General features: G+C 38.1%; 1 protein-coding gene across 1 annotated transcript in view; it reads right to left on the bottom strand.

The window, feature by feature from the left end:
• Nucleotides 1-7,171: 7,171 nt before the first annotated feature.
• The window catches only part of abhd18 (abhydrolase domain containing 18), a 58,499-nt gene continuing 51,444 nt past the window's right edge, over nt 7,172-14,226 (bottom strand). The window contains exons 12-14 of the mRNA XM_072256153.1: nt 12,872-13,247; nt 10,831-10,993; nt 7,172-8,016 (exon numbers count right to left, since the gene is read on the bottom strand). Of these exons, the coding sequence (XP_072112254.1) occupies nt 7,965-8,016; nt 10,831-10,993; nt 12,872-13,247 (591 nt within the window). The 3' untranslated portion in view covers nt 7,172-7,964. The remainder of the gene's footprint in view (nt 8,017-10,830; nt 10,994-12,871; nt 13,248-14,226) is intronic.

Below are 14,226 nucleotides of genomic sequence, written 5' to 3'. Positions count from 1 at the left end.
GCGCATGCGCACGAGTCCCTTCACGCTCTTCCTCTCCCCCCCCTTACCGGCCTGTGCGGCGACGAGGTGGCGCATGCGCGCCGGTTCCTCCCTTCGGCGCTGCTGGGCTTTACAAAATGCCGTCGGAAGTACGTGTCCTTCTAATGCGCTCGCTGGTTAGCGATGTCATGCTGTTTGGAACACGCGCATTCATTCCTTTAAAAACGGCAGAGGACAGAAACAGGGAATAATGAACTGCTAAGCAGCAAACGGGAGGAAATCTGCAGATGCTGGAAATTCAAGCAACACACATCAAAGTTGCTGGTGAACGCAGCAGGCCGACCGAAACGTAGACTGCACCTCTTCCCAGAGATGCTGCCTGGCCTGCTGCGTTCACCAGCAACTTTGATGTGAAATGTTAAGCAGAGCAGTTTTTGAACCTGGAACAACAATCTGTTGGAAGAACTCAGCGGATCGAGCAGCGTCTATGGATGGAAAAGAACTGTTGACGATTCACTTCTTGCCAAAGATGCCGCCTGGCCCCTTGGATTCTTCCAGCATTTTCTGTTTTTATTTCATTTAAAAAATATATACTGTAATCTGAATTTCAACCTTTTATCCGCAAGCTATCTTTATCTAATTCGCCTTACATCTTGAGTGGGCATGTTCTCATTCATTTCCATTAGAAATGGAGAAAGCTTATCTAAGCAAACAAAATTCTTAAGTAATATTTGTTTCCACTAGAAAATCTGTACCACCACCTAGCTGGAGAGAGAAGAAAGATTATGCTTCAGACTATTGCCTCCATCAGAATTGGGAGAGTGAGAAAAATAAAATATTAAAAACACTGGATCTAAAAGGCTAATCAGGCAGTGACCGTGGAATGAAATTCGGAGTTCATGTTTCAAAACTGTCATAACTAGGAAAGAGAAAAAAAGCTGATTTTTATTTGGGGAGGGGTCACAAGGGAATGGGTAGAACAAACAGCATACCTTCAATACGGTGATACCAAATGAGTAAATGTGGTTGTTAGAGGTAGATTAAGTTTCTTAGTCTGTATTATGGAATGCCATCGCCTGAACAAGTCTTTGATGGTGTGAAGTGTTGTGCCCAAGATGGTACTGGCTGTTTCTGCCCCTTGTGATCCTGTGCATTGGAGCCTCCATACCAGTCTGTGATACATCCAGAGTGTTTCATGGCATATTAAATCCTTTCAAACACCCAATGAAATGGAGCCACTGGCTTGCCTTCTTCATGTTTGACAAAACCTTAAATATGTTGACACCCAGGACTTAAAGCTGCCCACCCTTCCCACCACTGACACCTCAATGAGGACTAGTACATGTTCTCGTGGGTTTGTCCTCCCGAAGTCCACAATCAATTCCTTGGTCCTGCTGATGTTAAGTGCAAGGTTGTAATTGTGACACCACTCAACCAGCCAAACCTATTTCACCCATGTACACCACCTTCATTGCCACCTGAAATTTTACCAACAACAGTAGTGTCATCTATGTAGTTATAAATGGTGTTTGTGCTGTACTTAGCCACACAGTCATGCATGGAGAGTAGGGCAGTGGGTTAACCACACATCTTTGAGGTACTCCTTTATTGATTGTCAGTGAGGAGGAGATGTTATCACCAATTCATGCTGACTGTGGTTTCCTGATGAAGAAATCAATGATTCATTCGCAAAGGGGGGTATAGAAGCCTTCTAAACAGAGATTTAGAAGCTTGGTGATTGATACTGAAGGGAGTCTGAATGCCTATGATCTGCTAACCAATAAGAGAATACCACATTGTGAACATTGAATGCACACCCCAGTACACTATATTAAAAGCAGAAATGAATACTTGCTTTACTTGGAAAGTGTCCCTGAAAGGAGGGATAGAAGTAAAAGTACAGGTGTTGCCTTTCCCACTGCTGCATGAGAAAGTGCTTGAAGACAGGGATTGGTTGGTGTGGAGGGAGTGGACCTGAATGATGAAATGTTGAAAGAGGAAAGAAACATGCATCTGGTGATCTCTTTTGCTTTTCCTGGGTAGTTTAAAGGTGTGGGGGTGGGTGACAGTGGTGGGAAAGATGGGAATTTCTGTACTTATATGGAGACCAAAGTTCTCCAGGTAATAACTGTCTTTGATGCCATCTAAGAGAGGTAAATGAATGCTTATTAATCTTAGCTTACCCATTTGATCTATTCCTTTGCTTGCACATCCTGTTAAGATGTCTCCCTATGGTCAATCTATTTCACCCATGTACACTTCCTTCATTGCCCCCTCTACTAGATTATGTATTGCATTGAACTGCCGCTGCTAAATTAACAAATTTCACGTCACATGCCCAAGATAATAAACCTGATTCTGGTCCCCACAACTTGGCTTAAAAACAGCATTAGATATATTGCATTTGGTCATCTCATTCATTTCTATGTGCTTTAATTCTGATAACCTCCTGCATTGCACCTTATCAAAAGCCTTATGAAAATCCTAAAGACCCAGTGGTCCCCTTATTTTTCTAGTTATAAACTTCAATAAAATTACAATAGATTTTTCAAACACGATTTCCTTTCATAAATCCAAGTTAATTTTGTCCAATTCTATAATTGTTTCCTAAATGCCCTGTTACCATTTTCTAAATAAATTTTAGTAATTTCCCTGCTATTGATGTAAGGGATAGTCATAGTCATACTTTACTGATCCTGGGGGAAATTGGTTTTCATTACAGTTGCACCATAAATAAATAAATAGTAATAAAACCATAAATAATTGAATAGTAATATGTAAATTTTGCCAGGAACTAAGTCCAAGACCAGCCTCTTGGCTCAGGGTGTCTGACCCTCCAAGGGAGGAGTTGTAAAGTTTGATGGCCACAGGCAGGAATGACTTCCTATGATGCTCAGTGTTGCATCTCGGTGGAATGAGTCTCTGGCTGAATGTACTCCTGTGCCCAACCAGTACATTATGTAGTGGATGGGAGACATTGTCCAAGATGGCATGCAACTTGAACAGCATCCTCTTTTTAAACACCATCATCAGAGAGTCCAGTTCCATCCCCACAACATCACTGGCCTTACGAATGAGTTTGTTGATTCTGATATTGTCTGCTACCCTCAGCCTGTTGCCCCAGCACATAACAGCTAACATGATCGCACTGGCCACTACAGACCCGCAGAACATCCTCAGCATCATCCGGCAGATGTTAAAGGACCTCAGTCTCCTCAGGAAATAAAGACGGCTCTGACCCTTCTTGTAGACAGCGTCAGTGTTCTTTGACCAGCCCAGTTTATTGTCAATTCGTATCCCCAGGTATTTGTAATCCTCCACCATGTCCACACTGACCCCCTGGATGGAAACAGGGGTCACCGGTACCTTAGCTCTCCTCAGGTCTACCACCAGCTACTTAGTCTTTTTCACATTAAGCTGCAGATAATTCTGCTCACACCATGTGACCAAGTTTCCTACCGTAGCCCTGTACTCAGCTTCATCTCCCTTGCTGATGCATCCAGTCATGGCAGAGTCATCAGAAAACTTCTGAAGATGACAAGACTCTGTGCAGTAGTTGAAGTCCGAGGTGTAAGTGGTGAAGAGAAAGGGAGACAAGACAGTCCCCTGTGGAGCCCCAGTGTTGCTGATCACTCTGTCGGACACACAGTGTTGCAAGCACACGTACTGTGGTCTGCCAGTCAGGTAATCAAGAATCCATGACACCAGGAAAGCATCCACCTGCATCGCTGTCAGCTTCTCCCCCAGCAGAGCAGGGCGGATGGTGTTGAACGCACTGGAGAAGTCAAAAAACATGACCCTCACAGTGCTCGCTGGCTTGTCCAGGTGGGCGTAGACACGGTTCAGCAGGTAGATGATGGCATCCTCAACTCCTAATCAGGGCTGGTAGGCAAACTGTAGGGGATCTAAGTGTGGCCTGACCATAGGCCAGAGCAGCTCCAGAACCAGTCTCTCCAGGGTCTTCATGATGTGGGAGGTCAATGCCACTGGTCTGTAGTCATTGAGGCCACTGTGGCATGGCGTCTTCGGCACAGGGACGAGGCAGGACGTCTTCCACAGCACAGGAACCCTCCGGAGCCTCAGAGTTAGGTTGAAGACATGGCGAAGTACTCCACATAGTAACTCTTGGTTTCTCTCTCCCTCTGTTCTTAAATGGTGAGCTTTATAATTTGTGGGACTTCTTCTGAAATCCATGGAATTTGGGAAGTTGACAACCAATGCATTGAACATCTCCATAACTATCCTTTTCATGATCCAGGCTGTGAATCAATAGGAACTAGGAGTTTATGAGCTTTCAGTTCCATTATTTTTTCCCACCTTCTTATTCAGTTTAGGACTATTGTTCTCTGCTACGTTTGGGAGGACTTCGTCTTCCATGAAGCCAATCACAATTGTTTTTTGTTTAATTTCTCCATATTCCACAAAATAACTCAAAGGAAACCACATTAACTTTAATATACCTTTTCAATTTTACATATTTATGAAAGCCTTAATAGGTTGATTTTATATTCTTTGGAAGATTAATTACGTAATAGCTGCACGACAAATGACAAATAATTATGTATATACACCATGGATATGAGTTTAAGGATGGATTCAGCCTCAATTTATTACCAATGCATGGACATTGCTCAAACCAGCATCAGGAGATGGATAAAAGAATGGTAACAGGTACACATGCAACTTAACCAATACAGTTCAACTACTTTGTTCAGATATAATGGTCATTTTTTTCTTTATACTTTTTCTTCTGTACTTTGATTACCTCTTCCACATGTACTTCTTAAATCTGAAATCCCAAAAGCCCTCTCCACTAATCCTGTCTTCTCTGCTCCTGAGTGCCTATGCTCTTCACCTTCTGCTCCACCTCTTCTCTCTACTCTTCACCTCTCCCTATCCAATTTCCAATCCTCTTTCCATTCCCTTTCTCCACTCACTTTCCTGCTTCACTCCTTTAGGTAATTTCCCAATTCCACCTCACATCACCTGCCAACTGCAAGAGATAGAACATCTGAGAATAGATGCAGAAGCTCCTGTTAAGCATATTTTCAGAAGTGGCAAGCATGGCTTTGAGGATAGGAGACAATTGATATTCAGGCTCCTCAGACAGGTTTAATCAGAATATGCTTTCCATAGTACCAGTCAATATCTAAACAATTACCTTACCAGGGTATCAGATAAGGTGTTGAAGATGGATTTTGTGAACCGGAGACATGTTTGCAAGGTAAATAAATCTTATACAATGTATTCCTAAGTGGGAATAGATGGAACACCCTTTATACTCAGAGACCCTCATAATCACGTTCCATTGTCTAAAACAATGTCTGCATTTCTGAAGTGTCTAAATGTTGTAGAGTTCTGACCTCTTGAACATGTAAAAAGTACCACATAAATCCAAACATTTTTTTCTTTTATGATTACAGTGTAAAAACATCTCTGTTTGCCCACCTGCCAGATACTTGCATTAAAACTGAACTTTCAACAAAACTTTGGCTTCCTTCCTAATAGCTGGTGGTTCACTGTAAATATTGGATTGTAGTATTGTGATGCACAATTAAAACCCAATTAGTGCAACAGGAAAAGTGTTAAATGGCAGTTTTTTTAGCTGGCAGTAAAATAAAACTTTCTCAATTGTAGGTTCTTAAGTTGTGGGCACAAATAGTTGAAATGAGATTAAACTATTTTCATATTTATGAATCTGGTATTTTGCTTACATTAATTTGAATCTGGTTTTCACCATTTTAATTCCTAATGAAACTGATAGGAAACTTTAGTTTAACTTAAATGTTCATTGTATATAATTTCTCGGTTGCACACGCACAGAAAATTACATGTCTATTCTCAGGGTTCAGTTTTATTACCTTACTCATATTTATTTGCAAACCTTTTATTATTGTCAATTGATGTAATACAAGACAGCACACAATAACTATTACTGTCGGACATAATATCTGAAAATATACGGTTATAAATGATGGAAAAGTGGGCCTTCAGAACTGAATGAGAAGGCTTGGAATACAGAAAACAATGGAAATGAATGAGCAGCCTTTAGATAAAGAATTACAGAGCTTAGATTAGTTGAAGAAGAAAAAAAAAACTCATTTTTGGATAAAATTGGAAGTGGACATAGATATAAACAGACATCAGAGTGAAGATATTAGAAGACTGGTCACAAAAATATGACAATTGCAGTACTAAGGAAATGGCAAACAAGACCTCATTGAAAGTTTGCCAGCAAGGCCCTGGCTGACACAATCAACATATAGATGTTCAAATAATAAATCATCAATATGCTGATCAGTCTGGTTTAGTCTGACGTAATTATCATTGGAGTAGATGGAATTTAATCTTATGAAGTTCAGCTGGAAAAACGTGAAAATATTAAAGATGACTTAAACGCTTTGCAGAAACTTTGATTACCATGAAGTGCCAAATGAATGTCAAATAATGGAATGCATCACCCATAACCCACCATCACCACTGACGTCAATGGTTTGGAAATCCTTGTCTTTACAGAATGAAATGCAGAATGTCTCATTGAGTCTAACTAACCACATCTGTTAAATTGTGAAGCATACTGTACTAAGCTCTCTAACATACTACTATACATTTATAAATGTTTCTTATAATGGTAATTAGAGTTAAGAATAATTTTAGATCTCCCATTTAAGAAATTGTTCAATGTTGTGTTGAATAACTAAAGTAAGTGTATCAAGAGCTTTGAACAGTCAATGTAAATGATTATGTATATTTAGTTAAGCAGCAATAGCACAACATTGAAGCTTTATAATTCTATTAAAGGTCAGAAATTATACAGTAATAATGTTAATTCTAAAATAACAAAAGTATTAATATCAGAATTCTGAAGAATATTTCTGCTACTTAGACTAAGTCAAGTCTTAAAAGTAAGTAGGGGATTACATAATCTCCTGGATGTAATGGAATTTAAAGTTTCTATGTGATAGATGTATATACAGGAAAAAGACATCATGTAAAGCAATGATTTTTTTTCCCTTGCAATGGACATCCAGAAAGTACCTCTCCAGTTTTGTTCAATGAATATTTCCCATATACTTTGATTTCTATGAACTTGTATGGCAATGTATTAAAATATTCCTCACTTTCATTGCCTGAAACAAAGGAAGCAGACAAACTTTTATGAATTTTATTAATGAAAATCATAAATACTGCATTTAAATTTAATTATAAAGTTCACATATGACATTGAGCTGCTTTAATAATTTTTAGTTACAATTTCTCCAATCTACACTAAAATTTAAACCAAAAATCAATTTTCAAACACTGAATCCTATAGTTAGTCAATTATCATTGCTACATAACTGTGACATCTTAATTTCAGTGTAGATTCAGGAAAACAGATTTAACATTGAAGAGTCAATTACTTTTTCCAGTTTATGTTAGATATTTGCAATTTCTTCATTAAATAAACATTATTTTGCTAGAAGTGGATTGTGACTTCCAAGATTTGTAGTTTCTGTAGGCACAATATAACTCAAAGTAGCACCATATTCTTCCCTTTTATATGGTATTACGCACATTACTAATACTTCTGTTCAAGTCAGTTTGGAAGTACATGTTTGTTTCTTCATTTGTATTTTCTTGTACACATGTGTCCCTGAAGTTGATATTTATAAAAAAAATAAAGTCTAGCACTCTTCCATACATCTACTAAAACTTACTGGTAAGATGTAAAATCTCATCTCGTGACAGGGTTGCACCAATGATGAATAGAGTTACTGAGTTCCAAAAAATTTTGCAATGTGATACCAATAATAATGGCATTAGGTTGTATACAGTCCTTTTGTTTCACTTTCACTAAGTAACTTCCAACTAATAGAAGATGATTATGCTCCCTGTCTTCAGTGTGAAGTTTCTTGATAAATAATATTCCTTGTAACAGTGATCAGGACTCTGTGTAGTGACATCAGCCACAAATGAAAACCACAGGTTGATTAAAACTTGTGCTAGATGGAGTACTTCTGAAGGAATCGTTCAAATGCATCATAAATAGCTCGTCTGTAAACAAAAGAAATGGTGAATTTTGAATAACTATACCATAGCAACTTTCTTCATACTATACAAGACCATAGACATAAGAGCAACATCAGGCCATTCAGCCTAGTAAGTCCACTCTGCCACCAGTCCATCAAAGCAGATTTATTTTCCCTCTCAACCATAAGCATTATATACAGCCTCCCCTTTACTAATTAAAGTATTCGGACCAGGTCATTTCTACGTCGTAAGCATTTATTGTATGTTCCTACTACTACTGCGACGGTGGTGTCGGCCATCTTCTTGAATCACTGCAGTCCTGTTGTTGGGATACGGTCGCAAGAAATTAGGCCCAGTGACATGAAGGAATAAGTACTACTCTTCCACATCAGAATAGCATGGGTCTTGGATACGTAGACATTAATGCTCCTCTACAAAATCTCCAAAGCCCTTGCCTTTGTTGGTCTGAAGCATGCAATCTGATCAACCTAGGCAGTGCACATTGTAGTTGGTACACAATGCAGTCACTGTATACTAGTGGTACAAGAAATTATGGTTCATGGTGGTGGGCAGACAACCAATTAAATCACAGACAATTTTGAACTTGAGTGTAGGTTGAATTGCATTCATTCAGATGAGTGGAGAGTATTCTATGACACCCCCTTCTTATGTTTTGTACATGGTACAAAGGCAGAGGTGTCTGAAGATATCACATACCAGTCTGCATTGCATTTGTAATTGTAGTTTTAGATGGTTGTTCTATTGGATCATTGGTGACTACCAGGATTTTTGAGCCTCACCAATGGCAATACCACTAAATGTCAAGGATAATATCAAAGTCTTATATTGATCACTTGCTGGGATTTTGTGACATGAATGTTACCTGCCACTTATTAGCCCATGCCCAAATGCTGTCTAGGGAGCATGCAAGCATGTAATATTTCACACACTTAGGAGCTACAAATTGAAATGAACACTTTGCCATTTTGATGGCAGGAAGGTTATTCACAATACAAATGAAGATGGTTGGCCCAGGATGCTAGCCTGTGGAACTCCTGCAGTGGGCCCTGGGTATGAAAATTAACCTTCCAAAATCTTATCCACTTCTTTTAAGTTCCAGTCATAAAAAAGTTTACTCCTTGATAACTGTTGAATTGTTTCACCAGAGCTCCTGATGGTACACTCAATTAAACATTGCCTTGATGTGAAGGACAATCACTCTCAGGTAGATGTGGTCTGAAGCTATGTGGCCCTGAAGAATCCCAGCACAGGCCATGACGAACAGATTACTGGTGAGGTAGTGCCACATGATACACTGTCAAAGATATTATCGCTGATAGCTGAGAATAAACTAATTTGTCCAGTAATTAACTGGATTGGATTGTTTTCCACGTCGTTGTGTATGTTCCACAAAGAATAAAACAAAAATGGTGAATACTTACTGGATTAAAACTCTAAACCAATCCCTAATTATCACAATTACAGAAATTCCAAACATTTCATAAATTTTGTAAGTTATAACACACATTAATGCAAATAGAAATGAACACAAATCACTTTTTACACATCAAGTAAAAATATATTTTAAAATTACATGCTCTATGCATTGACTCTGATCTCAAAACGCATTAATCAGACTGCCTTCCTTATTGGTAGGGTTATGTAACAAAAAAGGTGTTTCTCTGGGGAAAGGTTATTTTCTCCAGCTGATAAAAGAGCTATACAGAGCCATAAACGAGGAGCATAAATGTTTTTATGAAGAAAGCATTGGGGCAAAAAATTTTTTGCTTAGGAAAAAGGCAAGGCATTTTTTGAATGAATGCAAATGAAGCAAAGGAAATTATAGGTCCATGGGAAGATATAAAATAGGAGGAATTTGGTTGGTTTTGCTTTACTGATAAGTCGCTGGTTCTATTAGTCCAAACGGTTCCATTTAAAGTCTATGGTCACAACCTTTGGATTCACTTTCAAGGACTCCTCATCTCATGTTCTCAAAGTTTATTGCTTATTTATTTATTATTGTTATATTTTTCTCTCAGCTCAAACTGGTAAAACCTGAGGTATGGACATAGCCAAGCATGCTCATTTGTCAATTGCTAGGAACTTTCGGACTAATCTAATGATATTTAGTATTGTGGCTTTCTGAACATTTACGTAGATATTACTATGTAGCCCTAATTGTTTAATGCTATTGTGTAGTACCTTTGGGATGACATCAGTTGTAGATATTACTATCGGAACAATGTATACCTTATTCACTTTCCACAGTCTTTCAATTTCCTCTTTTAATTCAGCGCATTTCTGGTGATTTTCACTTACTGATTTTTGTAAAAATATTCTGTAAAAAAAATTATTTCTCTTTCCACTGAGGCTGCTTACACTGCTGATTATTTTCAGCATTTTGTTTTTATTAATCATCAACCGTCTTATTGCAAGGCCGGCAAGACTGAGTTACGACTAAATGTACCACTGAAGTATACAATGAAAAGATACAATAATATTGTAAATATATTTTTTGAAAACCAATTAAAAATACACTTGGCAGATACCTCAGAGTTCTACAAGAGTAATACTCAAACAATTTTCCTCAAATAAATTTGTCATTCACCCATGCCAACCAAAGACTTCAATTAGCCTCCATGATCTTATCTGCAGAGAAAACTGGAATACAAATAGAGATAAAAAAAAATAGAAAAATCAGGTGAGGGAAGGTACTCATCTCCTTCCTGAACTAAGGTCAAGCAATTAGTACAGAAAGAAACTGCAAGTCTCAAAAATTTCTTTTTTTAACTGAAAATACTGGAAATTGCAATTTTGGTAATTAATCACTACTTTTACCTGAAGAGGCCTTGCTTGAAGAGGTAGGCACTAATGTGACCCCCTTCCAAGTATCTGATTTCACACCCAGGCCAGATTTCATTAAGGCTCCGTACTCCAGCTCGAGGAACGTAAGCATCTTCTTTTGCTTGTACCACTATGATTAGACTAGGGTCTACTGGCACTACAATTTAAATCAAAGAACTGTTAGTTAAAGTTTCTAAAAAAAGGTACTTTCAGCTAGCAATCCAGACCCATCAGATGCTAATTGATATAATTCACTTAAATGAAACTGTAGAATGCATTGCTCCTTGCAAAGTAATGGTTTCTACTTAAAACATTTATCTAATTTTTGCTATTAAAAGACACAAGTCTGTTTTATCAACAGTTAGTGTCCACTCTTGGACCACATGGCCTGATATCAAAACGCATTCATCTCCTCTTTAAATAACTTTAATGAGCTAGCCTCCACATACTTCTAGGGTAGAAAATATAAGAGTATTGGTATGCTCTGCAAGAAGAAATTACTATACACCTCATTTTTAAAAGACTGCCTCATCTTTTAACTGTGTTGCTTGTTCAAAACTTTCCCACCAATGATTCACCAGGATATTACATGTTCTAATAAGATCTTTCTCCATTCTTCTAAATAACAAAGAATAGAGATTGAATTTTTTTTTAAAAAGGCATTCATGATAGCAAACAGACCTCCTTAACACAGAAATTAGCCAAGTGACTCATTTATGGATTTCTTCAATGTCAGCATATCTCTTATAAATAAAAATACTGAAGCTCTGCACAGTACTCCAGATATGGCATCACCTGTGCAATTTTAACAATACAATATCTTTAAACTTCAATTCCCTAATAATAAATGCCATTACATACTGCACCTGCACGCTAACTTTTTGTGTTTCATACACAAGAACATCTAGATCCCTCTACATTCCACTCATTTGCAGTCTCTCTCCATTTAGATAATAACTTGTCTTTCAATTCCTGCAGCCGAAGTGTATGACCTCATGCTCCCCTACTTTTAAAGCCATTTTTCCAAATTTCTACACATTCATTCGATCTATTTCTACCTTGGCTAGTAAAGTATCTAGGATCGTACCCAATGTTATTTTGTCCAGGTTTATTACTTCATGCTTGCCCTCATTAGAAAAACAGAAACTGAGAATCAAGGAGCAATAAAAGGCCATTCAGCACTTTAAGTCTGCTCCTTGACATAGCACAAATATGGTGTTGTGAAAGATGATTATTCATGATCAATCATAAGTTATCTGCCCATATCCCGAAGATGTCTTTGTGCCCAGAAATGGATTTGCTTCTTTCATATTCAGCAACATGCCTCTATAGCTCCGTGGTCTTACAGCTAAATTTCACATTGAATCTCTCTAGCTCTGCCAAAATTTGTGAGTTTGAACTAGATTCCTCTCATTCTTTTACAATCCTACAATTCTACTACGCTACAATCATAGTTGACCTAACCACTCCTCATACAGCACTCCAAAATGTAATTGAGTTTGCAATGCAAATAAAAACAGTATCAGCTAATAAATTAGAGTATTCCCGTGACTTCAATGATAGTTCAAACACCAGACAACAATGTGTCTACTGCTTTAAATAAGAGAGACAAGGTAAAACTGCCAAAGTTCAAATAGGAGTAATTAATGTGGACCAATGATAATGGTTCAGTATTTAAATAGAAAGGTTATCAGACTTAAAAACTTGATATTCCGCCAAAGAATTCATTACATGTAGAACTAATGCCAGGTAACCTCAAAATGAAAAAAAACACTCTTTGCAGGGTTAACCAGATACATATCAGCAACTGAGCTTGCATACAGCTTTTTTTCCTTCCCATTCGGATACAGATAACAATTGTAAAATGGTAAGTGCTGAGTCAGCAGAGATCAGGTAACCACATGATGAATTTAACAACTAAGCCATAAGGAAATTGTCTGCATTTCTAATTTATTAATGAAACCATATACAATTTCAATGCATTACTCAGGTTCAGAACTTCTGACATTAATTTGAATCAGATGTTTTAAAATACCTGAGAAATTTCCCACATGTGTACATTCATCCATGACTCCTTTCATGAAAAGAATAGACTCCCGTTCTAAGGAGGTCTTCCTCTTTTCTCTCTTTGAAGGTTCATATTTTACAGAGGATAAGAGCTTGCTAGTGTTTGTTGAAGGGCTTCTGTGACTCTGACAGCCACTGTGTGAGGTACCCTGAAGCCAAAACTGTTGAGCAGAAGCACTGAAGGCAGCACTGTCTGGACTAAACTGAGTAACTGTCGCAGTTTTCAAAACTTCTCTCTTGACATTTAATTCTTGTATGTTTGTGGCAAAGTCAAAGTGTTGCCAGTTGTCCAAACTGGATGGGGAGTTCTTTACAAAATCTTGACCCATTTTGAAGGAATCCATCTACAGATTAAATAATCATTGTTTAGAAATAATTTCAAAGACATTCGGTGCATTCTCAAAGCAAATATTTCATCTAAGCTTTTGATCAGCTTCTCCCTGCCTTATTTGCAGTTCTAACAGACATTGTGCAGCAATTTACAAGGCAATTCCCAGACATGTTGTTTCCTATCAATTATTTCATTCCACAAATGAGAACAGCAAACAAGCCTGGCAATTTCCTGTTCGGCACAACTCAATTATATACTACACTGAAAATCAGCACACTAAAAAATAGTGAGAATCTCTTTCATTTTAGATAATATAATCTTCCAAATTAAGTATATTAAATATAAATTAAATCCATTAATTAAATATAACCCCAAATTAAATATCTACTTCAACACGAGGAAATGTGTAGATGGTGGAAATTCAAGCAACACACACAGAATGCTGGTGAACGCAGCAGGCCAGGCAGCATCTATAGGAAGAGATACTGTCAATGTTTCAGGCCAAGACCCTTCGTCAGGACTAACTGAAAGAAGAGATAGTAAGAGATTTGAAAGCGGGAGGGGGAGGGGGAGATCTGAAATGATAGGACAAGACAGGAGGGGGAGGGATGGAGCTAAGAGCTGGAAATTTAATTGGCAAAAGGGATACAGAGCTGAAGAAGCGGGAGGATCATGGGACGGGAGGCCTAGGGAGAAAGAAAGAGTGAGGGGAGCACCAGGGGAAGATATAGTGAGAGGGACAGAGGGAGAAAAGAGAGAGAGAGAAAGAAAGGGGAAAAATAAAAAAATAAAAAAATAAGGAATGGGGTGAGAAGGGGAGGAGGGGCATTAATGGAAGTTAGAGAAGTCAATGATCATGCCATCAGGTTGGACGCTACCCAGACGGAATATAAGGTGTTGTTCCTCCAACCTGAGTGTGGCTTCATCTTGACAGTAGAGGAGGCCATGGATGGACATATCAGAATGGGAGTGGGACGTGGAATTAAAATATG

This window comes from Mobula birostris, chromosome 4, assembly GCF_030028105.1.
Source record: "Mobula birostris isolate sMobBir1 chromosome 4, sMobBir1.hap1, whole genome shotgun sequence".
NCBI classification, from domain to species: domain Eukaryota; kingdom Metazoa; phylum Chordata; class Chondrichthyes; order Myliobatiformes; family Myliobatidae; genus Mobula; species Mobula birostris.
Note: the sequence above shows the minus strand (reverse complement) of the source record. Positions and strands in the feature narration are given on the sequence as shown.